Here is a 25,159-nt window from a genome sequence, read left to right on the forward strand (position 1 = left end):
TGGCGGGAGATCGGCGGCTAAGCTAAGCAAAGCAAAGCACTTTCCGCGACGGGCCAGATTGTTGGTTTGGGTTGACTGTCAAGTTTCAACGCCTGAGCTTGCTCGTTTCCTCCTTTTCTTGCGGATTTCATGGTATTCGTTTCTGGATCGACCTCCTCTCTGGCTTAAGGCTTTCTTAGCTCACTGTTCTGCCCGTCATGCCTATCCCCCTGATCGTCCAGGGCGTCACCGAGGGAGTCTCCTCCATCCCCTTCGCCTGGACGATCCTGAAGCTCGTCCCGTGGGTAGTGGTGATCGCGGCGCTGAAGTTCTACTTCGGGGGCGCAAGGAATGCGTCGGAGCGAGTGATGCACTCGAAGGTCGTGATGATTACAGTCAGTCCTCGCCCTATCCCATCCCCCAATTCCCTCCCCCCACAACTAACCTCAACAATAATATAGGGCGGAACATCCGGCATCGGCGCCCAAATAACGCTCTCCCTCGCGCAACGCGGCGCGCAAATCATCCTGCTAACACAACACTCCCCCTCCGACATTTTCCTAGTCGAATACATCGACGATCTCCGACGCACGACAAACAACCAACTCATCTACGCCGAACAAGTGGATCTTTCCTCGCTGCACTCGATCCGCACCTTCGCCACAAAATGGATCGACAACGTCACGCCGCGCCGCCTGGACATGGTCATCCTGTGCGCGAGCAGCACACCCCCCGCCCACAAGAAGCGTCTCACGGTCGACGGCCTCGACGAGGAGTGGCAGGTCAATTACCTCGCGAACTTCCACCTGCTGAGTATTCTTAGCCCGGCGCTGCGGGCGCAGCCGGCGCATCGCGATGTGAGGGTTATATTTGCGGCGTGTTCGTCGAGTTTTATCCGCGCGGGCGGCTTTGATTTACGCAGGGTGGAGGATGTTACCAATCAACAGGTCTTGGCTGCTTCGCACGAGAAGAGTGCGGGTGCGGATGCTGGGAAGAGTAGTGGGAAGGGGAAGGGGAAGGGGAAAGGGAAAGGGGGTAAGGCGACGACGACAACTACGCCTAAAAACAAGAAGGATGAAAGCCTCTTCGGACTCAGCAAGCTCGCACTCATGGTCTTCGCGCATTCGTTTCAGAAACACCTGAACGCGTTCAAGCGCCCCGACGGCCAGCCGCCCCCTACGCGGGTGATCATGGTGGATCCCGGGTTCACGCGCACGCCGGGCATGCGGCGGTGGATGACGGGCGGCTCGCTGTGGGGCCTGCTGGTCTATCTGCTCACCTGGCCGGTGTGGTGGCTGACGCTCAAGTCGCCGCAGCAGGGGGCGCAGAGTTTCCTGTATGCGGCCATGGAGGCGCGGTACGGCCGCGACGAGGGCGGGTGGATGATCAAGGAATGCGGCGAGGTCGATGTCGCGCGGAAGGAAATCCGCGATGAGGCGGCCGGGAAGCTGCTGTGGGAGTTTAGCGAGAAGATGATCGAGGTCAAGGAGAAGGAGGGTGCGGTGCAGCGCGCGATGGCGAAGAAGGAGGCTGAACAGGTCGAGAAGGCGGGGCCGAAAACTCAGACGCCCGGGTCGAGGAGGAGTCGCAAGGGGAATGGCAATGGGAATGCAAATGCTGATGCCAAATGAGTGTAATATGGGTAGGCCAGGAAGCTGAAAGAAAAGGGGGGTCTGGGGGTTCTCCCCCAGAACGTTCATACCTGGTTCAAGAAGACAGCGGGGTAAGTAGTACTGTACATATATAGATCTCTGCTTGGTCAGGTTCGGCAGGGAAAGGGGAGTGCATATGTATATTATCCAGGAGTTCAGGTATCTAATCAAACAATTTTCACACATTATCTATCATGCACATAAGGCAAAACATCCATGTCCGTGACAGTTCAATCTAGTACTGGATCATACACCAAGTAAAAAAGGAAATTCGTCTCATTCAATGAAATCTCTTGATGCGATTTTGGTTTTTCCGCAGTCGCCAAAGACATGCTAATTAATCAACGGTAGGTAGGTAGGTAGGTATCATTTACGATTAACTTAGTTCTTGAGCTTCTCGAGGAGCTCGGCGGGGGGCTGTTGCCGGTAACCCTCAGGGTTGTTGCGGGTCCAGAGCCAGAGGTCCTCGCAGGCCTGCTCGAGGGTGTGCTCGGCCTTCCAGCCCAGCTCTTGGTTGGCGCGGCTGGGGTTGGAGGTGAGGTTGAGGACGTCACCGGCACGGCGGGGGGCGACCTCGTAGGGGAGGTCCCGGCCGACGGCGGCGGAGAAGGCACGGATCATCTCGTACACAGTGCTGCCCTTGCCGGTACCCAAGTTCCAGGCACGGACACCGGGGTTGTTGGCGCGGAGGTAGTTGAGCGCCTTCAAGTGGCCGTCAGCCAGGTCGAGGATGTGGATGTAGTCGCGGATGGCGGTGCCGTCGTGGGAGGCGTAATCTAGCGTTGTGTTAGCCATTAGGCCTGTTTTGCTTCAGGGACAGGAGAGTCGGAACGTACCATCGCCGAAGACGAGCAGCTTCTCGCGCTTGCCAGTGGCAACCTGGGCCAGGAGAGGGAGCAAGTTGTAGGGGACACCCTGGGGGTCCTCACCCATGATACCACTGGGGTGAGCACCGGCGGGGTTGAAGTACCGAAGGAGGGCACCGTTCCACTTCTTGGCCTCGGCCTCCTTGCCGGCCTTGGTGGCGTTGTTGCGCTGAGCGTTGATCAGGTCGGTGATGGCGGTCTCGACGGCGAACTTGGTGTTGCCGTAAGGGTTGGTGGGACCCAGAGGGCAGTCCTCGGGAATGGGGATCATGTTGGGGAAGCGAGTGGCATCCCCGTAGACGGTGGCAGAGCTGGAGAAGACGATGTTGGTGACGTTGTTGCGGACCATGGAGCGGAGCAGGCAGATGGTGCCGTAGACGTTGACGTGCCAGTAGTCCAGAGGCTTCTCGCCGGATTCTCCGACAGCCTAGGGGGCGGATTAGTGTTAGCATCTTCATCCATCTTCATTTACAGTTCATGAATTAACAGCAGAGCAACATACCTTGAGGGCAGCGAAGTGGATGACGCTGTCAATGTCGGGGTGGGCCTGGAAGACCTTGTCGAAGGCAGCCTCATCGGTGACGTCCAGCTGGGCAAACTCGGGCTTCTTGCCGCAGATCAACTCAATGCGGTTGAGAGCCTCAGCGGAGGAGTTGTACAGGTTGTCAGCGACGACCACCTTGTAGCCCGCCTGCAACAAGGCGAGAGTGGTGAAAGAGCCAATGTAGCCCGTTCCACTGGAAAGTCGGAGATTGCGGGGTCAGCTCCAGCAATGTTTTAGAGGGGGGGAGACATTGCGCGGGGGTTGTGGGACTGGTGACTTACCCTGTGACGAGAACTGATCCAGCAGACATAATGATAGAGAGCAATTGAGATGGTGGGGGAGGGGAAGAGAGAGCTGAAAGGTGGGAGGTGGAGGAGAAGTATTAGAAGGGTTAGGAGAGAGAGAAGAAGAAGAAGGAGAGGAAGAACAGAACAAAGCAGGCGGGTGGTCGAGAGCGAGCGAGACGGGATATTTAAGGGGAGGAGGAGGAGTTAATCTCTTTGATGATGAATGGATGGATGGTGGGGGAAAACATGGAGGGGCTCAAGCCATGTCCGGAGATGGAACCAGGTACCGTTTCGGTATCGTCATGGTAGCTATTTCTCCGTGTTCACCGCCCGGTTCAGCCCGGTTTTAGGACGGTATCACACACGGGCTGACGCGGGCTGGTCTGGATGCAACCATAGATGACCCCGAATGGATTGCATTCTCTTTCGCAATCTTTCCATGGATGGGTCACTCAACCCGGTTTCTGCCATGAGGGAGTTGGCTGAGAATAGCTCTCGGGAACGGGACTCTTGTCGTACATGTCCCTTCTGTACAACGGCTTGCCTGTTCCTGTCCTCTCCTCCGTTGGCTGATCCTTGACAATCCTCCCGCATTGAGTGGTCAAACGGGACGATCCAATCCACCGGTTAATTTACCCAACAATGATCATGACACTTGGGAGGAACATCCCTCCCTCCCTTCTACGGTGGGGAGGACAGTCGCAAGGCAACATCCAGAAATTTGATCAGGGATGGACTGATAGCCAGCCATGCAAGCTGCAGGCCCGGTGCATATGCCGCCGACCGAGCCAAGCCAGCAGGTACAGTCCTGTGTCTTCGGTCCGACTCGCTTCTGACCGAGGCGAGAAAGCGAGAAAAAGAGGCAGGAGACGGACTAGCAATGTCTTAAGTCTATTGCTGCCCATACCATGGAAAACCTCCCCCCAGCACCTCCTCCAGAAAGCACCCGATGGAGTCATCGACATCGCCAAACCATGCATCTTTAACCGACCGGACCCCAATTAGCACGAGCGGGTCGTCGGTCCACATTGCGTGAGTGGATCTGCTCCTCCAAGTTCCGAGGCGAGGGTCTGTCCGCCCCCGTGCTATGTTCAGACAAGACTTGATGGTCTCCTGTCCTACTAGACCAGACTAATGAGTAATGAACTAGGCGACGAGCGATGGCACCACGCTCGCCTGGTATCAGCTTATCTGCCTAGTCTCTCCTGGGACTAGACTAGACCTGGCACGCAAACATTCTCTACTAACAAAGCAGCCCTGGGGGTTTCGATCGTGAACCATACATTTATCAAAGCAACTAGAACATGAACGGAGAGCTATTGACACGACTTTCGAAAACATGTCCCCCAAATCTCGCTGTAGGACATAACAAAACTAATAGGATACGTAAATAGGTAGGTAATACATCATCAAGAATGCACTTCGCATTCAGCACCGCCAAAGGTGGGCAGACACCACGGTTGGGCTTGTCTTCTTCCAATTCTGCTTCCGAGAGTGCCAGCCGACCCTGTCTGTCAGCGGCCTCCCTTTTCTGTCCCTCTGGTTTATAACACCCAGAGAGTGGTTTTGTTGAGCCGTGGCTCACGTCTGATCAGCCCATTCAGCGCGAAGACATGCCGCCTATGGCATACTGCATTGCGTACAGGTGTAGACCCGCACAGGTAAGGGCCTCAGATTGCCCGGCCTGACCAACGCGGAGTCTGTTGTGTCGCGAAGTACCGAGGTCTAAATCAGGCCTGAGAAGCACGTCCTCGTCGGCTTTTAACCCAAAAGTTCGACGTCCAGACCGATGGCCCGCATAAAGAGGTTGACGTTTCCGAGACGCTGGCTGGCCATGTCGGCAGGAAGCGTCTTGCTATACGTAACAGTCTCCATCACACGGTCCCTGTAGAGGCGATTAGAATCGATGGTGAAGATTATTGGGTAAAGGAACTTGGACTTACTTCACTGCAATGACCAGGCGCTGCTGTTGATCGGGGCTGGCGCCAATACCGACAGCGGCCAAGAATTGCCAAACATACATGTCGTCGCCCGCGTTGATCGAACTGGGGAATAAGTCGGCAAAAGTGGGCTCTAGCGTATCAAATAGTACGTTGAACTTCTCTACCCATTGCTGCCAGTCTCTCTCTGAAGCTTGGTCGGCTTCCTTCACAATTTCCGCACGACTCAAGAGCATCGTCAGGATTCCGAGGCCAATCCTAGTCTTGGCCACTAACTGAACATGAGTCTGCGCAATCACAAGTCCCAACAACCCAATGATAATATTGAATGGAGCTTCGTTGACGTAACCGAGAAGGCTAGGCATGACAGTCTGAGAGAAAAGGTCGATGGCTTCACGGACGGCCAAGGATGGCTGGGTTTCACCCGGCACAGGTTGTGCGCGTCGGACGACGTCCAGGGTATCCAGGTGAACAACGATCATGGTAAGAATCGTAACACGTTGTTCTTGGTCAATGTGGCGGAAAATTCGTGGGATGGCCTTCTTGCCCTTGGGGTAGGAAAGGAAAGCGATGAACGGGTGAGGAGTGTTAGTGTTCGGGACAATAGGTTCCATGACCTTGAGTTCGCGCCACAATTTCTGGTTGAGCGAGCGAACGTTCTGCCGCCATTCCATATGCTTCTGAATAGCCTCGGGATCGTTCTCATCTGGCGGAGGTGGCATGGTGCGCTCCATATCTTCCATTTCCATCAAGGTACTGTAGACGCTCTCGATGTTGGTCAGGATAGACTTTCGGTCGCTCAAACTCAGGTCGGTCTGGGGCTTCTTGAATGACTTGCCACCTTCGGAGCTCTCGGGACGCTTGAGATTGAGCATGGGCTTCGGAGCCTTCGCGTTGCCGAAAGAGATCTTGCCTAAGCTGCCTTCGATGATGAGTTGCTTGTTCTTCGGCTTTGCCTTAGCAGCTTCAACGGCCCGCTGAACCTGCTGTTGCATTCTCTGCATGTGGTTATCGGCATTCTGGAACTGTCTCCGATTGCCGTGACCGCCCAGACGGTTGCCGGTCTGCAGAAGATATGTCTGCGCAAAGTGACCAAGAGGCTGGTGAGGATGTTGCCGAGGAGCGCCTCGGATCTGACTGTAGACCTGATAGTAAAAGTCCTCTGCCAAAACGGCTTCTGAATCCGAGTCGACCACGTTACCGGCGGCAGCCACCAGTTGTTGGAGCTGGATACGGGTAATGAAGTTCTTGTCTTGTGGGGTCATAAGTCCGTTGCCCTTGGACAGAAGGAAGATCTTGTGGTTCCGCTTGGCGCGCTTGGCATCTTCCATCAGGTATGCAACACGTTGCTCTTCCGACAGATGCATCAATTGCTGAGGATTGGTGATCACGGGCAGCTGGGCGTTGTTACCCCGCATGTTCTGAGGCGGCGGGGGAGGCTGTTGTTGCTGGGCCCGGGGGCCTCCGGGTGGCATCATCTGACGTTGAGGAGGACCCATGTGCTGCGGGGGCATGTTGGCATTCTGCAATAGATGCATTGGCATATTGGGAGCATGCGGAGCGAGAGGGTACGGCTCAGGAACCATTGGCGGTTGATGCAGCAGCTGCGCCGGCGGTGGAACACCCTTCGCGAACTGAGCGTGCAGAAGCTCGGGCGGCAGCTGTGCGAAGCCTTCGGGTAGAGGAGGCATCTGAGCCCGCTGGAGGGGATGGGCAGGCTCAGGCATCGACTGAGGGAGTGAGACCGGGACTTGACCAGGCAGTGCCGATGGATATCTCCGCAACTGCGCCTCCACTTCCTCCAGGCTAAGCATCTTCTTTGCCTGTGCCTGCGCCTGTGCCTGTGCCTGCGCCTGCGCCTGTGCCTGTGCCTGTGCCTGTGCCTGTGCTTGCGCCTGCGCTTGTGCTTGCGCCTGCGCTTGTGCCTGCGCCATCATGAATGGTGTAGGATCTTGCTTCTTCTGCACGCCCCAGACGCTCGACTTAGCTTGGAGGTCCGGGATGTACCCAGGATCCGAGTACTTCTCATAGCCTGTCCGTTTCGGCTTCCCGGCCGCAGCAGTCACGGCAGGATCGGCAGCGATATCTGCAGTGACAGCAGCGGCGGGAGGCGCTCTGGGTTTCTGAAGACTATAGCGAATTTGCTCTTCTCCGATGGCATCAGCCACCTGCGCAGTCTTCCCGAAGAAGTCGAAGTCCTTTCCGACCGGAGGAGCGCCGAGGTCGTCGCCGAAGGTGTCGTCGTTGAAGGCATCCTGATCGTCATCGAGCTGGTCGCCGAGGCCATCGTAGGTATCCTCAAAGTCAATGCTATATGCATGGGCAAGACTCGTTAGTCACAAGTTTCATCCATTAATCGGACTTGAGCCCAAGTCAATAGACCTGGAAGATGGGGAACCTTACACTTCGTCATCGTCGTCGTCGCCGCCTTGGAATCCTGCAGCACGGGCGCGAGCGACCTCGGCGAACGGATCAGGGGTCTCGAAGATACCTCTCCGCTCCGAGGGAGCAGCCCGGTCCCTGGGCAGGGTGGTATCAAAGCCAAAGAAAGACATCTTCGGCAATGGAAGGTGGATGGGGAACAGGGGGGGTTGGCGTGGGGAGGGAGGGGGGGAACAAGAATTACCACGGCATAATTGTGGTGCGGGATGAGGTTCAGAGCCGGTCTGATATCACCCGCCTAGGTGGATTTAGGCTTAGCTGTGTTTGCCTCAGGCAGTACTACGACAGGCGGTCAGTTTATGCTACGTTAACCCGCCACCGCCTGGCTGCCAACCACAACAGAAACCATGGCAGGATGTGTGGCTGAGAGCCTGAGACTGTCTCAGGCGCAGTCTTGCAATTTTAGATTCTCTAGTCTAATGGTTGATGGAAACGAATAACCAAGAAGTACTTCGTCGAGCTCTCTCGTATCTGCCATAATGCTTCCAAGCATTCACCGGAAGATAAACTTTGGGGGTGGGTTATTATAGGATTGCCTTCGTATAGTTGAGGCTTCAATCTATACACAAGTGGACAGATTGATAATAGATCCATGAGAGATAGACCCCGTTCCAAGGTAGACTGGATCGTGCGGCGGCAGCATGACTGTAGTGACTATGATGGATTGTAGCACGAACCCTCCCTTTGTCTTCTAGACAGATCAACTCGACTTTGCTCGAGTAGAAAGAAACAGGCTTCATGACTGACCAGTGGGTAGCCAAACCCCCGAAAGACGTACGTGGCCTGGCCAATAACCACCGGTGTGGTTACGTCGCCCTCCATTCATTCATTCATTGAGATCCATTCAATCCATTATTATTCTGCCGCCGCAGGGCTGACCTTTGCCTGCTTTACTCTCCGTAGCAAAAACAGCCTCCCCCCTCTTCCTCCTGAATTGAGATTACCATGATTTCATTCGCTTCCTTCTGACTTACTCTTTTGCTCTTATCATCGTCCCCTCCCCCTTGTTTATGTTCATTTTGTCGCAACCAACCTCCGGTTTGGGAAATACCACCACTGGTGAGATCGAGACCGTTGCCCCATAATAATTACACCACCGCACCCTGTTCATCTCCGTTGTCGCCGCCGATCATCTCGACACTTACTCCTCATCTGGCGCCGAGTTTCCCAGTCCTTGTTTGAGATCAGACCGTGGGATTCCAGGCTCCCGGATCTCCTCCCACTTCACTTCACTTTAATCTGTCGCTCGCTTTTTCTTCTTCTTTGTTATTCTTCAATTTTCCTGGCCAAGCGGCCCTTCCCAACAGGCTTCCATATTTACTCCGCTTTACGGCAATTTCAGTACATAGCCACCGCAACAGACTCAGTACATTGACCGCACAGAAACATCTGTGATCATGGCTCTAGGGCCAATTCGATATCTCCTATTCGCCGTCACCGTCAGTGCTCTCATTCTCCGACGGGTTTTATTTATGGCTAACTCAGCGCGCGCAGGGACTGGCACTTTTCTTCCTGATATCGAGAAGCGCGATACCGATCCCGGAGCAGATCGGTTCGAAACTCACCTACGGTTCTTCCTCATCCTCATCCTCCTCGTCATACTCCCAGAGCGATGCTGCCGCTGCGTATGCATCCAACAAAGTCGTTCCCCCCGCCGATCGCGTCAACGCAACCTTCGTGACCTTGGCTCGGAACAGTGATCTTTGGGAAATGGTCAAGTCGATCCGCACCGTGGAGGATCGATTCAACCGCAATTATCACTACGATTGGGTCTTCCTGAACGACAAGCCCTTTGAAGATGAGTTCATCAAGGTCACATCTGCGCTGGTCTCTGGAGAGACTCACTATGGCGTGATTCCTCAGGAGCATTGGTCATACCCCGAGTGGATCGACCAGGAGAAAGCGAAGAAGGTGCGACAGGAGATGGGCGAAAAGAAGATCATTTACGGTGACTCTGAAAGTTATCGCCACATGTGCCGCTACGAGTCGGGCTTCTTCTTCCGCCACCCGCTGATGCTGAACTATGAATACTACTGGCGCGTGGAGCCCAGCATCGAGCTCTTCTGCGATGTCCCGCTCGACCCTTTCCGTTTCATGAAGGAGAACAACAAAAAATACAGCTTTACCCTTAGTCTTTACGAATACTATGACACGATTCCTAGCCTATGGGGCACCACCCAGCAATTCATGGGAGCACACCCGGAACATGTCTCGAGCGACAACTCAATGGATTTCTTGAGTGATGACGGCGGCAAGACCTACAACAAATGCCATTTCGTAGGTAATGTCCGGCATTGTGTCGAGTGCACGGCTAACCAATCCATAGTGGTCAAACTTCGAGGTCGGAAGCCTGGAATGGCTGAGATCGAAGGCATACATTGATTACTTCGAGACTCTGGACCACGCCGGTGGTTTCTTTTACGAGCGCTGGGGTGACGCGCCGGTCCATTCCATTGCTGCCGGTCTGCTCCTGGACAAGAAACAGATTCACTTCTGGGATGAGATTGGCTATTATCACGTGCCATTCACTCACTGTCCTACCGAGGAGAAGAAGAGACTGGATCTGAAATGCTCCTGCAACCCTGCAGAAAACTTCGATTGGAAGGGTTACTCCTGTAAGTCCTGCTGGTCTCGTCTGGTAGGATACCGGTTTACTAATAATCCCCATAGGCACGTCTCGGTTCTTCCAAATCAATAACATGGACAAGCCGAAGGGCTACGAGGATCAGAGTTGACTCCGTGTGATCGGAGGATTCGTGATCTTGGCAACTGTTATTTGTGGTATTGTTGTTGTACTGAACAGAAATAGCCGGGTGCTGGTGGTCCACAGAGCAGGTCTTCTAGTGGACCACGTAAATACTGGCTGGGAATCTGTGCGGAAATGGAGAAACGCCTACTAAGCAGGGCTTCCCACTGCATTCTTCGGCCTCGGATTTGGGTACTTTGAGTGCTCGCAGACTAACCAACCCTCTCATTATTCCTCCCTCTGCCAACCTACTTCCATACTGCCCCGTGTTTGGGTTCCGGTGTCATCGGTGTCACATGTGTTATCATGGAGACGGAGGTTATTCCATGTTTTGACCCGAGTTCATTTGCGGCGAGCATCACGATTTCAAGTGGATATTTGATAGATGGAAAAAGTGGTATCTTTTCCAGAGACTGTCTCATAAATGTACATAGCTGTTTTTAACGATGAAACCAAATGCCTTGAAACAAAACGAGAATAAAAAAGGAACATAGATGATACAGATAGCACTCAGGTGCTCAGTACACTGCGGACAAAATTACGCGACATTCGCACCCGGTGTCCGTCTAGATTGTCTAGTCACTCTTCGGCTTCTTCGTACCATACTTGGATCTGCTGGTCAGGCGATTGGCAACACCACCCTACGTACACAACCGTTAGCAAGCAGTCGTTCCTCGGGCTGGTAGAAAGTGGATACATACCAAATCCATAGCACCGCGAACCAAATGGTACTTCACACCAGGACAATCGGGAGCTCTGCCGCCTCTGACCATAACGACACTGTGCTGTTGGATATTGTGACCTATTCGAGGTACATGTTAGCCTTGCCTTTCCTTTCCCTGTCTAAGAACTACAACCCTCCCCAAAAGACCCAGACCAGCTCCTCCCTCCCCCGGGGGAGAGAGACACCGGATCATCCACACCACACCACGAAACGCAAACGAAAAACAAACTAAACGCACCTTCACCAGGAATGTAAGCAGTGACAACCTTGCCACTGCTCAACCGCACTCTGGCGGTCTTCCGCTCCCCGGAATTCGGCTTCTTGGGCTTAGTGATACCGGTCTTCAGGCACACGCCCTTCATCTGCGAGCGACCGATCAGCGCCGGCGACCGCGAGCGCCGCGCCTTCTGTGACACCCGGCAGCCGCGGCGGATCTGGTTGTAGGTCGCTTGGCGGAGCGGGGAGGTGGAGAACTGCCGGCGTGCGGCGAGCGTGATCGCGGAGGTAGTGGAGGGAGTTCTGGTCGTCAGGGCTGCGAGGGCGGAGGGCGTGCGGAGCACCGGCGTGAATCGGGGGGTGCTGGTGGCTTGCGTCTTGATGGTGCGGAGGGGGACGGCCGCGGGACGCTGAACAATCGTCCGGAGGGTGCGCAGGGCGAGCGTGGAGATGAGGGCGGGCATTTTGTCTGGTTGTTGTGTTGGGTGTTGGGGGAGATTCCAGCGTGTGTCTGGTGTGAGGCGATGAATTTCCTGCGATGGGGATGGGTTCACGTGATTAGAGAGAGAGAGAGAGAGAGAGCTTTTGCGGGTGTGGGAGGTGCCGTCCGCCGGAGAGAGCTTAGGGTGAGCGCTCGCTCGGGGCGGCGAACGCGCCAGTCGGAGGGAGCCTACGCTATCGATGTCAGAGCTGCCGACCGACCTTACCTGAAGTTCAGTTGTCCGCCGTAACTACTTCCACCATTTCAACTCCATCTCCTCCCTACCTTTGTGTTTCGTCCATCCATCTTCTTCCTCCAGTATCTGAGGACACAGGTTAACAGCTCGATAATTAACCCTTACCGTCAACGTTCATCACAACACCGCCATAATGGTACGTCCACTACCTCAGCTACATCCAGCACTCATCCAACAAACCATCCAACCATCAACCTCATTCTATCCAACCATCCGAAGCCCAAACACACCTCACCCCCCTTCCAACCCTTTAAAACCCCCAGGATCCAAAACTAACACCCCAAAGTCCCTAAGGATATCCCCCCCCTCAACGAACCCAACCCAAACAAGCAACACAACAACTCGCACCCCGCAAGCCCTGACCCTACCGCACCCATCAAAAGGCGCCCCCTCAGCGCCAGGCCTACCCGACACGCTCCGGAACAACCTCACGCTCCCAGCAGCCCGGGGCCCGCCGTCAGCGCAGACCGGCACCGCGACGTCGGCGCACCCGCTCGAGGCCCGGCTGCTGGGCTGGCGCCAGACGCAAGACGCCCTGAAGATGGAGTCGCTGCGGCGGGCGTACGGCATCGCCGAGCCCATCCGCCGCGGCATGGAGCTGAAGATCGTGCGCGACGGCTCGTTCCGCCCTGCCTTGATTGGGGGTACCGAGACGCTGCATGAGGATATCTTGGTGCTCGGTGGTCGGGACGCGGAGGTCGGTTGGGAAGATGTTTTTAAGGGTATGTCTGTTCTTTGTCTTTTCTTTCCCCTTTGTCTTTCCGATTGTAAAAGGGGGGCGGGGGCGGGGATGCGAGATGGAGCTAACGCTGGACTAATAGGTGATGAGTTCCGTGAACCACCTACTTTCCATGATGAGATGGAGAAGAGATTGCGTATGGATTAGATGGTGATCATTTCCATCTGGGTTAGGGTGATGGTGCTTATGCTGTGGCTATGGTATTAGGTTCTATGTTCATTACTGCTTTTTTCTAAATCGGTTTCTTTGGTCCTCAATCTGAACGGATCGATGTAGTCTGCGTTGCTCTGGTAGTGTGGTAGAAATTAGATTGTGGGTAACTGCAACTCAAAGTACACATACAACAATCAATCAAAATCATCGGCTTCAGACAACAGTATGGTTCATTATGTATGTGCAGTTGTGGTGGTTTGTACATCATGTGATTCCCGGGAGTCACCCGGCAAGACACTATATATTGGACATCTGGACACGCTTCAGAATAAACAGGCGCCGCATACCATGGCGGTCCAAAAAATCGCCATCGGGTTTCTGGTCCCCGATAACCACTCGCCTGAGTCCAGGGGCGGTCAGGCCTTGTTCGGGGTAAATGATAACGACACAAGCAGGAAGTAATACGCTGCGTAAGCCAAGAACAAATGCTAACAAACGGCCTGCCAAATGTGAAAGAGGGTGAGGACGAAATAAAGGGTATATATGAATCAGATAACAAGCACGAGTGGCATCAAGCGACTCGATAGTAAATCAGAGCTTGGTGGGCGACCGATAACACCGTAACCGATGCCCTCGTAGGACACGGGCGATGAACATTGCTAGACCCGGAAAAATGAAGCCAGTCCGACGCTGTCTTCGCCGCAATCAGGTGATCAACCCGAGGTGCCGCCTGCAATCAAGGCGGAGTAAAGGGACGACCCTGGAACGAATTCATCCCGGAAACGGGCTCATAACCAAGAAGCCAGATAATCGACGGGCAAGCGATAGAAGATGCGGCTTCGCAGACGACCGAATAAGAGGATATCAAGGAGTTCAGGACACATAGCCCTAACTGATAGTGTTTCCCTGTCCCAATACACTGCTTAAGTAGCACATCGACAAGTCGTGTTCATTGGATAATGCAACGGCAGCCAGGGCTACGCTCGCTGGCCTCCCGCTCACGGGTGTACTGGGCCTTGGTCCCCTTGGCATCTTCTTCGTCCACGAGTTCCTGGGGCTTGACGGTCATGTGCACCACGTTAGGAGCATCTCGGTTGAACCGGCAGTCTGGGACGGTCAGTAAAATCAACATTTGGTGATGGAAGGGATCATATAGGCTCTATACCTGATAATGGAGACTTATCATCCAGGAGCTTCCCGAAGGATATCAGTCGAATCGAACTAGGCGAAGACGGCCGTGGTTCCCAGTCTATGCGGTGCAAATATGTCAGCCGCCGGATTCAGCGCCCACGGACAATTCCCATACCTTGTCGCCATTCCCTCCAGATCAGTTCCTTCAATGTATATACGCTCATGGCGAACGGATCATGGTTTTCGACATTCACCGATTGCTTCTTGAGATAAGCGGCATCAATCTTGAAAGGGTGTCGCGAGCCAGTGATCAACAACAAAGTGATGACGAGGTGTGGTCCTGAGTCTTCTTCTTCCTTTACATCCTGAGGCGGAGCATCGCCAGCAGCTACCGAAGCTTTCGTCTCCTCATGATCGCCAGCCGATGCGCTGGCGGTCGGAACATCGCTGGGGTCGTGCTGCGAGGCACGTGTTGGTGCGGGGACTTCGGCGAGGTCGGCTGATTTGGCGTCCGTCAAACTGGGCTCTTGAGTCTCATCACCCGTACTATCCAGGCGAGAAGTGGTATTCAAGGCCTCTGTGGACTCCGACGATAGACCGGGAACAGCATGTGGTTGGGCGGTATCGCTGTGAGGAGCCAACGGGGTGACCGCCGTCTCGCCCTTATTGCCCGCGCTGTCGGACATGATGACAGTGATCGTATAACTTAAAATGCGAGTGAGCGCTAATAGAAGCAAAACGACGTGTCGATTTGAAGTATGTCGCGCAAGGAAAATTAAAAACGATGATGGTAACGAATATTTCTCCGGTAGATCCGGGGCGAGCGACCGACGTCGTTATTGGAGGGGGGGAGGCGGGAGACCCTGGGGGTTCAAGGAGAGGTGCGACGACGACGACGACGAACCTAGCAACGCGCAACCCGAACAGCAAGAAAAGAAGGGGTGCGGAGGGGGCCCAAAAGGGGGGCTAGACTAGATAAAAAGAGGAGAAATCCAAGAATGGTGCGAACAAGTGACTAGAACCTTGATCGGAGGAAGGAGATGAAGGGGGAGGAGGCCATGCGACCCGAGGGAGGCGAAAAGGGGACGAAGAGAGAGAGGGAGGAGGCGGCGGCGGCGGCGGGCAATTGGTGTAGGGTAGACGAAGGGAGGCGACAACGGAGCGGGCAAAAGGAGGAAGACAGAACTTTAATTAAAAGACCTCCTAAGGGTAAAAGGAAAAGAAGTAAGATAGAAGCTAAATAATGGAGAATATACAAGATATTTCGACAATGGAAGGGGGGAGGAGAGTGAGGGGAAGGAAGTCCAGAGAGAGATCAAAAGCGATCGTGATACTAGTGATGAGTGATGGATGATGGATGGTGGAGGGACGGGAAGAGAAAGAGGAGAGAGAAAATGAAAGGAGAAGGGGGTGAGTAAGTGCGTGTGAGACTCCAGACTCCTCCATCCCTCCATCCAGTGAGTCCAGGCGGGCGACGATCCGGTTGGGCGCGCCCGGCGGAAGTCAATGTCTTTCTTAGTCTCCGTTTTGTCATCTTCACCTGTGTGGATGGAATCATTCCAAGCTTCGCTTCTCCTTCCATTGATACTTTATTCCTCTATTCTTTCTTCGACTTAGTTCTGCCTGACTGCCTGCAAAAGCTGTCATACTCCCGAAATATTTCCCATTGAATTCTTCCGTCCAATTGAGGATGGCTGGCGGCCGTCGGAGATTCTGCATCGGCTTAAATAATGACACTGACACCTGTCAGGCTCGTATCGGACCCGATCTTGCGATGGGTCGTCCTCACAGTATCTATTGATCTTCCAATCTAATCTACTTAGTAGAAAGGTGTTGCTTCAGTCACCTTACAGCCCAGATGCAATCGGTGGATGTGATGCAGATCTTCAATCTCAAATATCAGACTGGGGAAATCGATACCGGAAGGCCCGCTAGGAGGCATTGCTTGGCCTGTGTTGTTACTATATATAACCCAACCCACGACGACCTCGCTTAATCTCGAGGACTGCATGGCCATCATCAGGCCTTGTCTGGACCCTGGTTTCTGTCAGGAAAGGACTTAGTAAGTCATATGACGATTCAAATCGCAGCTGAAGCGGCAGAATGGATTCAAATCCCATCTCGACCGCCAAACCGCCCCGAGTCACGCCATGGAAATGGCACGATCGACTACTTTGCAATTGCACACTGGTTTGAACTGCGTATCTTTCTGTCTCTACCATGTCAATGAGTAACAAAGCCATTTCGGCCCAGGCCTTGGGCTTATCGCTACCGACACCTGACTGATATGCAGTACAAAGGCCGAACCACTAGCCGCAAAGTCAGAGTCCTTCGCGTGAACTTGACAGTGGCACTAAGGTCTAGTACTTATGAACGCTAACGCTAATTCCCACTACTCTCCAGGGTTCTACTATGATGATCTCCCTCCCAAAGTACCACCCACTTCCTTCAATCTTCGCCACGTCTACTCTCTCGGCGCTTTATCCAAGGAAGAATGCGGGATTTTCGCCATCTTCTGACCCGTTCGTTTGGCACTATCGTGAAGTGCTTGCGCACGTGGTCGTGTTCGGCTCTAACATCAAACACGAGTGTCTTGTTCTAGATTCAGGAAGTCTCCCTCGAACCTCCCCGCGCCAGTCTGGCGAATATGTCAGATACTCCATGGTTAACGTTCTGTCATATACGAACCACTCAGTAACCGGTCTATCCGGTCGACTTGTGTGACATCATTCTTGCATTGATCTTCGTCAAAGACGATCATTGTCCACAAGGATCATCAAAGCTGGAGACTGACATTCCAACTCGATAAAAGCGAAGGGCGCTACCGTAGGGCTCATGGCCAGTCTCCTAGTCCGGAGAGGTGGACGGTAGTCATTCTCACCGCGAGGACTTTTGATCACAGTTCGCCCCTCAGGGGCGAGATACGGAGTCGGCTGAGATGGTCAAGCGAACAGCAAGCGATCTCGTTTTGTCATGCAATCTAGAACCTGATATCCATCTCTCTCGGCTCCTTTTCGGTCTTTCTGATGTAATGGACTGATCTTCATCCTGATCCAGTTTTAGGTCATATGGCCACAATGCAATTTCTTATGCCTCTTATATGGAACGCATCCATCTAGCAAGATGCTTGCCTCGCCAGCCATCCACCATATCTTTCGCACTGAATTCGCCCGCGGAGACCTCTCCTCCTAAGGAAATGCTTCGATCGCCATTCCCGATTGCACGCAAGTCAACTCAAGAGGCTCCTTTCCACGTTGACTCCTGTGGCTTGAGCCTGGATATCAATATCACCGAACCAGCTTTATTTGTCCCGACATTTTCAGACAAACCAGCAGTTCTCCGTGGTGAATGTCGACTGACGGTGAAAGAACCCATGACAGTGAAACGACTGACCGTCAATTTGCGCGGAACAAGCCAGGTTATATGGCCTCATGGTGAGGACTATACATGGTTCCGCAAAGTAGGGACCTCCCTCAGGTTCAAATCGTCTGACTTACAAATAATGTACAGGGTTTCGTGAACGCCATAGGGTGACGGACCAAACATTGACACTGTTCGGCCCAAAGATGACGCAGCCGGTGCTTCCGTGCTACATCGACACAATACAGGAGACAGTATCCCCACCGGCGGCGCTCAAAGGGACCACATTATGGAATATCATCTCGACTAGAAAAGACTCGCACGGGTGTGAGGAGAAGAACGCAGGGTCCAAATATCAGCAACTGACACCCGGGACCCACATATACAACTTCGAGATGGTCCTGCACTCGCCTCTGCCTGAATCTATTCAAGTCCGACAGAGCAAGGTCCGATACCGGGTCCGAGCCTCCGTCGAAAGACCGGGCTTCTTAAATCGCTCGTTTTCCCGAAGCAAGCCCATTGCCGTCGTTCATTGTCCCGCAGAGGATTTTGTGGATGATGCTGAACCTCTTTACATTGCTCGAGCTTGGAAGCACCTGCTACAATCCGATATACTGGTCTCGAGGAGGGGTGCGCCCCTTGGCGATTTAATTCCTGTCACAGTATCATACACCGAGCTGGGCCACGCCAAGTTCCGAGGGCTGCAAATTTTTGTCTCGGAAGATGTGCAATACCACCAGCGGGACGGTCTGGCTTGCAGCAATGGGCCTTTCAGACGAAGTCTAGTTTACGAGAGAATGACAGGGCCAGTGTCAAAGATGGCGCTGAGTCGAGTCGACACCGACGAGCACCCAACATACATCGAGAAGGACGATTATGTCACCGCCAAGACGGTCGGGGATGCCGAGGCACGAAGCCGATCGCTGCACGATGGCGACACCGAACACACCGAATTAGACCTCCAACTCCCGCTTCCCGTTTGTCATCTTCACTCCGATCCAACCAGGCCGCAGGGTATGCATTTTGACACCCGGTACAAAAATGTTCGGGTCAGTCATTGGCTTGAGGTAAGATGATGATTTCGATGATGTTCGCCGGTGCTGGAAAGGGTTCGACCAGGCTGACCGATGACACCAGTTTGCTTTTCTGATGGCCAAGCCCGATAGTATGAACCTGAACAATGAGCGCATTGTGCAGAAAGTTGCCCACGTCCCACTGGCGCTGCGCTCCTGTTATGCTCAACAAGCCAATGCTTCGCTGCCTGCATACTCCTAAGACGGCTGGGTTATAGCCAATAGTTCGATCGGGAAAGTGTCGGCTCGAATCCTGGTTGGACGTTGCAGAAGATCTCCAGTCGTGTTGAAGCTTACTCGTGGCCGTGGCCTGCATCACAGCACCTGAGCGCAGAGGCCCGTGGGTGTGTGGGAAGTGGGACCGATGAGAAAGGAGTGGATACACAATCACGGCCAATCGTGACCAGATCACTCCAACCTGACTTTTCAATGGATGAGAAGCCTGAGAAGCCCGAAAAATCTTCAAGAAGATCCAGCAATATTCTTGCAAAATGGCAGCCTTTACAGGCTTTGCCGCCACCGAGAGTGGGTACCTTACATTTCCGGATAACATCCAGTGGGTCGTCCCGGCTATCGGCCGCTGTGCAGTTACATCATCCGCTATCCGTCGGCGACCTTTCCACCTTCTTCCCACCTGGAATGCATCATTCTCACATCATATCCCATCCCCCTTCTGCCCTCCTCCGTCCGAAACCACCACATACTTCCATCCCGAACTCCGTTACCGATCGGTCCCCGCGCACCTCCGGTAAGCGGCGCTCTGCTATCCTCAGTGGTGTCCCACCGCGTGTCAGTCGTAACGAGGCCCGGTGATGTCAGCTTGGGTTGGGCAATCGGAAAAACAATTCGACAAAAAAAGGCAATGCCCCATGGTTAAGGGTCATAGTATAGGGCGTGGAGAGACGAGGGCCACCTCCAATTTTTTCCCCATGGGTAACCTTCTTTGGATCAAGCGTGAAGGTAGCGAGCGCTCCACCGCTTCTTGCCGCATGCAGTACGCAGATTCTTAAGTTCACGTAGTCCTCCTCTCGGTCTGCTGATATGCTCTTCTTAATCTTTAATCTTCTCTTTCCTTGTCTCCTCCATCTCTAGAATTCCCTTTCCTCCATCATCCTCTCTATACACCCCGTTTTTACCCCGGGTATCTGCCATTTGTTTCTACCATTCTGGCTTCGTAACGTTCTCTCATCATGGCGCCTCCCACATATGCTGGGTTCTCGGGCCGGCGACTCGGCCTCGCAATATCAACAATTGCAACCATGGGCTTTTTGCTTTTTGGTTATGATCGTAAGTGACTGCCCAACTTGTTGAGTCGGCTGTGGGCTTTGAGCTCACAATTTGCACAGAGGGTGTCATGTCAGGTATCATTTCTGATCCTGCTTTTAACGACATGTTCACTGCCACCAAGGGTGACTCGGTCATGCAGGCAACTGTTACTGCAGTCTATGAAGTCGGTGAGTGGCTCTTGTACGAATACCAATCTAGTTGTCAGGAGGCTAACTCGCAGGATACAGGCTGTCTCTTTGGTGCCATCTTCGCTCTGATTTTTGGTGAGACCCTGGGACGTCGTCTCATGGTCATTTACGGTGCGACGGTGATGATCATCGGTGTGGTTATACAGGTCACTGCCATGCCCAAATCAATCCCACTGCTACAGTTTATTTTCGGCCGTGTGATTACCGGTATTGGCAATGGTATGAACACGTCGACTATCCCGACATATCAAGCCGAATGCTCCAAGACCAGCAACCGTGGTCTTCTGATCTGTATTGAAGGCGGCATTATTGCTATTGGAACCATGATTGCTTATTGGATTGACTATGGTGCCCACTATGGTCCTCAAGATTTGGTCTGGCGCTTTCCTATCGCCTTCCAAGTTTTCTTCGGTCTTATTATTATTGTCGGCATGTGGAAACTTCCAGAGTCCCCTCGCTATCTGATCGCCCATGGTAAGGTAGAGGAAGGTACTCGAGTTCTCGCTGCCCTCGCGGGCGAGGAAATCGATCATCACCAGGTCCAGCTGGAGAAGAACTTAGCTCTGGACTCTGTTCGAGCGTAAGTTGATCCGACGTTGGCATATACATAGCTTCCTAGCTAACATACCTTCCAGTTCCGGTTCTTCCGAAACCAAGTTCAGCGATCTGCTCACGGGCGGTCCCTCTCAGCATTTCCGCCGCATGCTGGTCGGCTCGTCGTCTCAGTTCTTCCAACAAATCTCCGGTTGTAACGCCGTCATCTACTATCTACCAGTGTTGCTCGAGGATTCCATTCATCAGTCCCACAACTTCGCGCTTCTCATTGGCGGTATTAACATGATCTGTTACGCGATCTTCGCCACTTTCTCCTGGTTCTTCATCGAAAAGATCGGCCGTCGTAAGCTGTTCCTTGCGGGCAGTTACGGCCAGTGTGCTGCAATGGTCATTGTTTTCGCATGCTTGATTCCTGGCGATGCCGAAAGTGCCAAGGGGGCTATCTTTGGCTTCTTTATGTATATGTGCTTCTTCGGTGCTACGTGGCTGCCTCTCCCTTGGCTCTATCCGGCTGAGATTTCTCCTCTCAAGACCCGGTCCAAGGCAAACGCCGTGTCTACTTGCAGCAACTGGCTCTTTAACTTCACTGTGGTCATGATCACGCCTGTTATGGTCGCCCGTATTGGCTGGGGAACCTATCTGTTCTTCGCCGTATGGAACGCTATCTTCATTCCCGTCATCTGGTTCTTTTACCCGGAAACCGCGGGCCGCAGTCTGGAAGAGATTGATCTCATCTTTGCCAAGGGCTATTGCGAAAATATGAGCTATGTCCGCGCGGCAAAGGAATTGCCCAAGCTCACCGATGATGAGATTGAAGCCAAGGCGACGGAATACGGCATCCTTGGTGACGAGGAGAAGGCTGAGGAGCGCATTGCCGAGAAGGATCCTCCCCGGTCGGCGGAGTTTTCCCAGTTCCAGCCCACTCAGCTGTGAGAGGAGACAGCGCGTGAGAGTTCTCCTTATGACGACATGCCTCGCGACGTGATCTATTATATCTGTTTGTGTTTTCGTTTTCCCATCTGATGCCTGTTGCTGGCCAACCTTGCCTACGCAATCATTGCCCGGTGCATGTGATGTGTGGTGATATGCGCATCCCTCTTCAATGCATGGGATCTAGAAAAAGCGAAAAGTTTTCTGGACGAGATACAGATGCTAGAATTGGATGTGGATATCATGTAGTCATAGTCGTCGTCCATGTTGTCCAGGCTGCGGGTTTTTTTCGGTGTGGTCATGTATATACCTGACGTCTTTTTCATTTCTTGCTTATTAGAACATATATTAGACCTCAATCTCATCACGACTATTCATTGTAAATCACATTGTTTTGGCCTTCAGTCTGCCTTCTTGCACCATTTGCAAGGGGGCTTCCCATGCAAACAGGACTCGTATGACCGTTACTCATAAGAGAACTAAACCGTGGTGTGCACACTGTTTTGTTCGAGTTGGCAGGACAGCTACGTCAGCCACTTCACTTCCTGAACGGATGCGTCCGGGCCCAGCGCAATTGAGTTCGCGCTGTTGGAATGGAAGGTTCATTAGAATGTTGGGATTGACTTTCGATTTTGTCTGCCATCGATCGGATGGCTTTCGTTTTGGGTTAGTGGGACGAGGATCCATAGTTTGGTTGTGTCCTTTAATTCTTAATAGTCGTCACATTAAGCCTTTCCTGGATGAGTTGTGCCTGGTCTTGGTTCAAGGCTTAGTTCGGGTTGCCAAGTTTTCTTGGAGCGCGTGCCTCGGTTACTCTGCTCGGTGGGTCTGAGCACGAGTGATCATTGGAAAAGAGGAGGCAATCCGTTGTTGACATGGCGGGTGTTGTATATGCCAGCTCAAGATCAAAGCAAGGAGGATGAGTGGACGTGTGGTAATGGGTTAAAGAGTGGTGTAGTTATTAGGTAGCCATCATCGGTGTAGTTATGAATCCCGTGCGTCGGCAGGGAACCAGTTCCCACTGGGTCAAGATTTAGTGTAACTGACTCAGAAATTTTTGATCTACTTCTGATACAGTAGAAGATATATTACTTATATTATATAATATTATTTTCTAGTAGTTCAGAAATCTCTAAGATTATATAATTTGACTTATACTATTTTTAGACTTCCCAGTAAAAAATTATTTTTCTGAATTAATAAAGGTTTATACTAGGTTTAGACTTAGTATAAATTATTTGATTATTATTATTATAATTAGCTTTAAACTAAATATAAATAGAATATAAATAGAATAATGAATAAATTTATATTTTCTTTTCTTATAATCTTATATTTTTGTTATGGGTAATCTATATAACTAAGTGGTTACTATAATAGAATATCTATATCTTAGTTATAAAATAGTTATAATATTAATAATTTAGTAAAATCTATATTTAAAATATCTGAGTTTTATTATACTTTAGAAAAGTGAAAATTAATTTATACTTGTATAATACTAGTACTTTAATTCTATACTTAACTAATTCTTTTATAATTTTAATTCTTTTTTTTTAGTTATTTTCAGCAATCGTCGTATCTATAACAATTCTTCTAATATAAATCCTGGTTCCCATTCCCCCCTCTGCACACAAACCATTCAGCCTATCGTCTAAATCTTCCTAGGTTAACGATATTTGAACCCACTTCAGCTCCCCATTTCGATTTCAACAAATCGACAGCAGACTGCCCAACCCCTTCTCCCTTCTAAAATGGAAGAATCATTAACACCCTTTTTGCAATATACAGAGAAGGACCGTCGGTGAGCTGATCCCGCTACTCAACGGAGTTCTGATCCAATAATTAAACTTGGCGACCACTTGCAATAGACCTAACGCGCCAGCCTTTTCACTCGCCCTTCAAGGTCCGGAAAAACTGTCACGCACAGCACCATACCTATTTCATGTGACCCTACAGCGGGTCGATGAGGCTAGCCATTACTGTGTCTTTGCATGGTACCCGCAGACTCATGGCTTTGCTACCTCAAACGGGTTCATTCTCCTTCATTGTACCGCGCAGGGCGAGCTGCACCAAGTCAAACTCCCCGAGTACACCACACTCCCCCAACTAGAACATCAGCACTTCTCCCCTTACCATTGCCATAAGCCCGGTAATGTCCAGCAATATTACGACGTTATTCCCGACCGTCTTATCCCATGCCTACAGACGGGCGAGCGATATGTACTCCTCTGGCCCGGTCAACAATATAGCTCATGGAATTGGATCGACAAAGTAGACAACTCTAAAGTCGTCTTGCCAGGCGGGCCCTTCCTATCCTTCACAGTCGAGGACGATGGGAACAGGCCGATCGTGCCGACGTTGATCTCTGGGTGAGAATCTTCCTTGCTCCTCTCCTGCTTGTACTACCCCCGAACACATATTAAGCTCCCCATGCACCCATCTGTTTAGATTGCAAGAATGCTGTCCCACTCTGATTGCAAAAATCGAATGTTGCCCTCAGGGCCAGGTGGCTTTACAGGATGACCTCGTGCTTGCGACCCTTCATGTGACGTACGTGCCAACAAGTGGTAGTGGCGGTAGGCCGTTTACTTTCAACACGGCAGGGTTGACCGTCGAGCTCTGGGTTTGGCGGGATCGGTGGGTCAATCTGAAAGGGTTCGTCTGCGGTGGAGGATGGGCATTCGTCGATGACCCTGATATGCAAGTCTCGCCAGGCCGCGATGAGGGCTTTGCCAGTCTGCGTCCAGGAGAAACGTGGTCCAACGTCTTGCGGCTTCCCTTGCTCACGGACATGGAGAGCAATGATGGCGGGGAGGCCCGGGTCGGGGAGGGTATCCGGTGTCTCTTCACGGGCCTCCAGCTCGACTGGTGGGTTTGGGGAAGTCGGGAGGACTATTTGGAGACGACAGTCACAATTCCAGCCACGGGAAGCTGGACGGTACGGGAGCCGGGCGAACAGCCCAACGTTTCCATTCCTGCGGCGGCACCCGTGGATTTGGAGATTGTATAGAACGAGCCGATGGGAGGAACGACAACTTGCTACATGCGACATGACATGTCGAAGGCAACTCGTGTGTTATCTGAACTTTAAGCAATTCATCCAAGTTGGACGATTCTTCCAGATCAAGCTATAGGATAGAGATATGTATGCGTCTATAATACCCCAACCTATCTGAAGTCCATAGTAATCATATTGTAATCCAAGAGCTCACTTCTATATATCTATTCTGGCTCAATTTGACTTAAGCATGGCTTCATTCTGTTCGAAATGATCTTGCTATGTAGCATAGACAAGCTATCGTAGAAGAACCATTCTCTGAGCACGGGAAGCCCCGGATCGAAATTCCCCACTCGCCGAAAAAGGTCCATACTTGGTAATTTCCGTACCGATACGGAGTACACCACATATGTACCCATGAACTAGTGGAACCAGTAGTTGAGTGGGGATACAGCTCCGAAGAGTCAAAAATCAGTACGAAGGGGTCAGACCGGTGCCGGAAAGACAGCTTGGTAAGGTTCAGGATTTTCAGACACCTAATGAGCTTAAACATGTGAGTACTTCTGACACCTAATCAGCTCTGCACGTAACTAAAAATTATAACACAAA

General features: G+C 52.3%; 10 protein-coding genes across 10 annotated transcripts; 6 read left to right on the forward strand and 4 right to left on the reverse strand.

Annotated features, from left to right (window-relative positions):
• The first annotated feature begins 101 nt into the window (after positions 1–101).
• Positions 102–1,688, forward strand: BO97DRAFT_389557 (putative oxidoreductase). The gene is made up of 3 exons (XM_025693723.1): positions 102–374; positions 441–902; positions 1,020–1,688. The coding sequence occupies exons 1-3, from the start codon at positions 198–200 to the stop codon at positions 1,608–1,610; spliced, it is 1,230 nt and encodes a 409-aa protein (XP_025552182.1). The 5' UTR covers positions 102–197; the 3' UTR covers positions 1,611–1,688.
• Positions 1,689–1,749: 61 nt separating this feature from the next.
• Positions 1,750–3,601, reverse strand: BO97DRAFT_470111 (NAD-dependent epimerase/dehydratase family protein). Its single transcript, XM_025699913.1, has 4 exons — positions 3,323–3,601; positions 3,000–3,234; positions 2,468–2,924; positions 1,750–2,407 (listed from the first exon to the last, which is right to left on the reverse strand). The coding sequence occupies exons 1-4, from the start codon at positions 3,349–3,351 to the stop codon at positions 2,013–2,015; spliced, it is 1,116 nt and encodes a 371-aa protein (XP_025552183.1). The 5' UTR covers positions 3,352–3,601; the 3' UTR covers positions 1,750–2,012.
• A 1,026-nt stretch (positions 3,602–4,627) lies between these two features.
• BO97DRAFT_442861 (deadenylation-dependent mRNA-decapping factor PAT1) lies at positions 4,628–7,870 on the reverse strand. The gene is made up of 3 exons (XM_025698309.1): positions 7,672–7,870; positions 5,272–7,578; positions 4,628–5,213 (listed from the first exon to the last, which is right to left on the reverse strand). Exons 1-3 carry the CDS (start codon positions 7,821–7,823, stop codon positions 5,090–5,092), a joined length of 2,583 nt encoding a protein of 860 aa, XP_025552184.1. The 5' UTR covers positions 7,824–7,870; the 3' UTR covers positions 4,628–5,089.
• Positions 7,871–8,820: 950 nt separating this feature from the next.
• BO97DRAFT_50829 (glycosyltransferase family 15 protein) lies at positions 8,821–10,698 on the forward strand. Its single transcript, XM_025700864.1, has 4 exons — positions 8,821–9,149; positions 9,205–9,987; positions 10,037–10,325; positions 10,381–10,698. Exons 1-4 carry the CDS (start codon positions 9,108–9,110, stop codon positions 10,443–10,445), a joined length of 1,179 nt encoding a protein of 392 aa, XP_025552185.1. The 5' UTR covers positions 8,821–9,107; the 3' UTR covers positions 10,446–10,698.
• Positions 10,699–10,857: 159 nt separating this feature from the next.
• Positions 10,858–11,930, reverse strand: BO97DRAFT_470115 (mitochondrial 37S ribosomal protein uS12m). The gene is made up of 3 exons (XM_025699914.1): positions 11,419–11,930; positions 11,158–11,258; positions 10,858–11,097 (listed from the first exon to the last, which is right to left on the reverse strand). Exons 1-3 carry the CDS (start codon positions 11,858–11,860, stop codon positions 11,032–11,034), a joined length of 609 nt encoding a protein of 202 aa, XP_025552186.1. The 5' UTR covers positions 11,861–11,930; the 3' UTR covers positions 10,858–11,031.
• Positions 11,931–12,092: 162 nt separating this feature from the next.
• BO97DRAFT_367978 (proteasome maturation protein) lies at positions 12,093–13,185 on the forward strand. The gene is made up of 3 exons (XM_025692685.1): positions 12,093–12,269; positions 12,420–12,855; positions 12,955–13,185. The coding sequence occupies exons 1-3, from the start codon at positions 12,267–12,269 to the stop codon at positions 13,017–13,019; spliced, it is 504 nt and encodes a 167-aa protein (XP_025552187.1). The 5' UTR covers positions 12,093–12,266; the 3' UTR covers positions 13,020–13,185.
• A 545-nt stretch (positions 13,186–13,730) lies between these two features.
• Positions 13,731–15,092, reverse strand: BO97DRAFT_50777 (uncharacterized protein). Its single transcript, XM_025700863.1, has 3 exons — positions 14,332–15,092; positions 14,191–14,274; positions 13,731–14,132 (listed from the first exon to the last, which is right to left on the reverse strand). Exons 1-3 carry the CDS (start codon positions 14,840–14,842, stop codon positions 13,975–13,977), a joined length of 753 nt encoding a protein of 250 aa, XP_025552188.1. The 5' UTR covers positions 14,843–15,092; the 3' UTR covers positions 13,731–13,974.
• Positions 15,093–17,352: 2,260 nt separating this feature from the next.
• Positions 17,353–18,791, forward strand: BO97DRAFT_434159 (uncharacterized protein; the record flags this gene model as incomplete). Its single annotated transcript, XM_025697654.1, has 3 exons — positions 17,353–17,590; positions 17,667–18,583; positions 18,675–18,791. 3 exons carry the CDS (start codon positions 17,353–17,355, stop codon positions 18,789–18,791), a joined length of 1,272 nt encoding a protein of 423 aa, XP_025552189.1.
• A 769-nt stretch (positions 18,792–19,560) lies between these two features.
• BO97DRAFT_50899 (putative MFS monosaccharide transporter) lies at positions 19,561–21,609 on the forward strand. The gene is made up of 4 exons (XM_025700865.1): positions 19,561–19,876; positions 19,936–20,043; positions 20,104–20,644; positions 20,700–21,609. The coding sequence occupies exons 1-4, from the start codon at positions 19,780–19,782 to the stop codon at positions 21,550–21,552; spliced, it is 1,599 nt and encodes a 532-aa protein (XP_025552190.1). The 5' UTR covers positions 19,561–19,779; the 3' UTR covers positions 21,553–21,609.
• Positions 21,610–23,256: 1,647 nt separating this feature from the next.
• BO97DRAFT_442868 (uncharacterized protein) lies at positions 23,257–24,562 on the forward strand (the record flags this gene model as incomplete). The annotated part of the gene is made up of 3 exons (XM_025698310.1): positions 23,257–23,353; positions 23,421–23,921; positions 24,001–24,562. The coding sequence occupies exons 1-3, from the start codon at positions 23,304–23,306 to the stop codon at positions 24,560–24,562; spliced, it is 1,113 nt and encodes a 370-aa protein (XP_025552191.1). The 5' UTR covers positions 23,257–23,303.
• Positions 24,563–25,159: the final 597 nt, after the last annotated feature.

Source organism: Aspergillus homomorphus (assembly GCF_003184865.1).
Source record: "Aspergillus homomorphus CBS 101889 unplaced genomic scaffold BO97scaffold_15, whole genome shotgun sequence".
Lineage (NCBI taxonomy): Eukaryota > Fungi > Ascomycota > Eurotiomycetes > Eurotiales > Aspergillaceae > Aspergillus > Aspergillus homomorphus.

Coding starts and splice junctions, on each gene's coding strand:
- BO97DRAFT_389557 (XM_025693723.1), top strand. CDS start 198: ATGCCTATCCCCCTGATCGTCCAGGGCGTCACCGAGGGAGTCTCCTCC. Junction 375..440: donor CGAAGGTCGTGATGATTACA/GTCAGTCCTCGC, acceptor ACAATAATATAG/GGCGGAACATCCGGCATCGG. Junction 903..1,019: donor GCGGCTTTGATTTACGCAGG/GTGGAGGATGTT, acceptor AAAGGGGGTAAG/GCGACGACGACAACTACGCC.
- BO97DRAFT_470111 (XM_025699913.1), bottom strand. CDS start 3,351: ATGTCTGCTGGATCAGTTCTCGTCACAGG. Junction 3,235..3,322: donor GGATCAGTTCTCGTCACAGG/GTAAGTCACCAG, acceptor CCGACTTTCCAG/TGGAACGGGCTACATTGGCT. Junction 2,408..2,467: donor GCTGCTCGTCTTCGGCGATG/GTACGTTCCGAC, acceptor ACACAACGCTAG/ATTACGCCTCCCACGACGGC.
- BO97DRAFT_442861 (XM_025698309.1), bottom strand. CDS start 7,823: ATGTCTTTCTTTGGCTTTGATACCACCCTGCCCAGGGACCGGGCTGCT. Junction 7,579..7,671: donor GACGACGACGATGACGAAGT/GTAAGGTTCCCC, acceptor CCATGCATATAG/CATTGACTTTGAGGATACCT. Junction 5,214..5,271: donor CGCCTGGTCATTGCAGTGAA/GTAAGTCCAAGT, acceptor TCGCCTCTACAG/GGACCGTGTGATGGAGACTG.
- BO97DRAFT_50829 (XM_025700864.1), top strand. CDS start 9,108: ATGGCTCTAGGGCCAATTCGATATCTCCTATTCGCCGTCACC. Junction 9,150..9,204: donor ATCTCCTATTCGCCGTCACC/GTCAGTGCTCTC, acceptor CAGCGCGCGCAG/GGACTGGCACTTTTCTTCCT. Junction 9,988..10,036: donor CCTACAACAAATGCCATTTC/GTAGGTAATGTC, acceptor ACCAATCCATAG/TGGTCAAACTTCGAGGTCGG.
- BO97DRAFT_470115 (XM_025699914.1), bottom strand. CDS start 11,860: ATGCCCGCCCTCATCTCCACGCTCGCCCTGCGCACCCTCCGGACGATT. Junction 11,259..11,418: donor TGCTTACATTCCTGGTGAAG/GTGCGTTTAGTT, acceptor TACCTCGAATAG/GTCACAATATCCAACAGCAC. Junction 11,098..11,157: donor TTCGCGGTGCTATGGATTTG/GTATGTATCCAC, acceptor TTGTGTACGTAG/GGTGGTGTTGCCAATCGCCT.
- BO97DRAFT_367978 (XM_025692685.1), top strand. Junction 12,856..12,954: donor TTGGGAAGATGTTTTTAAGG/GTATGTCTGTTC, acceptor CTGGACTAATAG/GTGATGAGTTCCGTGAACCA.
- BO97DRAFT_50777 (XM_025700863.1), bottom strand. CDS start 14,842: ATGTCCGACAGCGCGGGCAATAAGGGCGAGACGGCGGTCACCCCGTTG. Junction 14,275..14,331: donor CTGGAGGGAATGGCGACAAG/GTATGGGAATTG, acceptor TGCACCGCATAG/ACTGGGAACCACGGCCGTCT. Junction 14,133..14,190: donor TGATAAGTCTCCATTATCAG/GTATAGAGCCTA, acceptor TGACCGTCCCAG/ACTGCCGGTTCAACCGAGAT.
- BO97DRAFT_50899 (XM_025700865.1), top strand. CDS start 19,780: ATGGCGCCTCCCACATATGCTGGGTTCTCGGGCCGGCGACTCGGCCTC. Junction 19,877..19,935: donor TTTGCTTTTTGGTTATGATC/GTAAGTGACTGC, acceptor CAATTTGCACAG/AGGGTGTCATGTCAGGTATC. Junction 20,645..20,699: donor GCTCTGGACTCTGTTCGAGC/GTAAGTTGATCC, acceptor CATACCTTCCAG/TTCCGGTTCTTCCGAAACCA.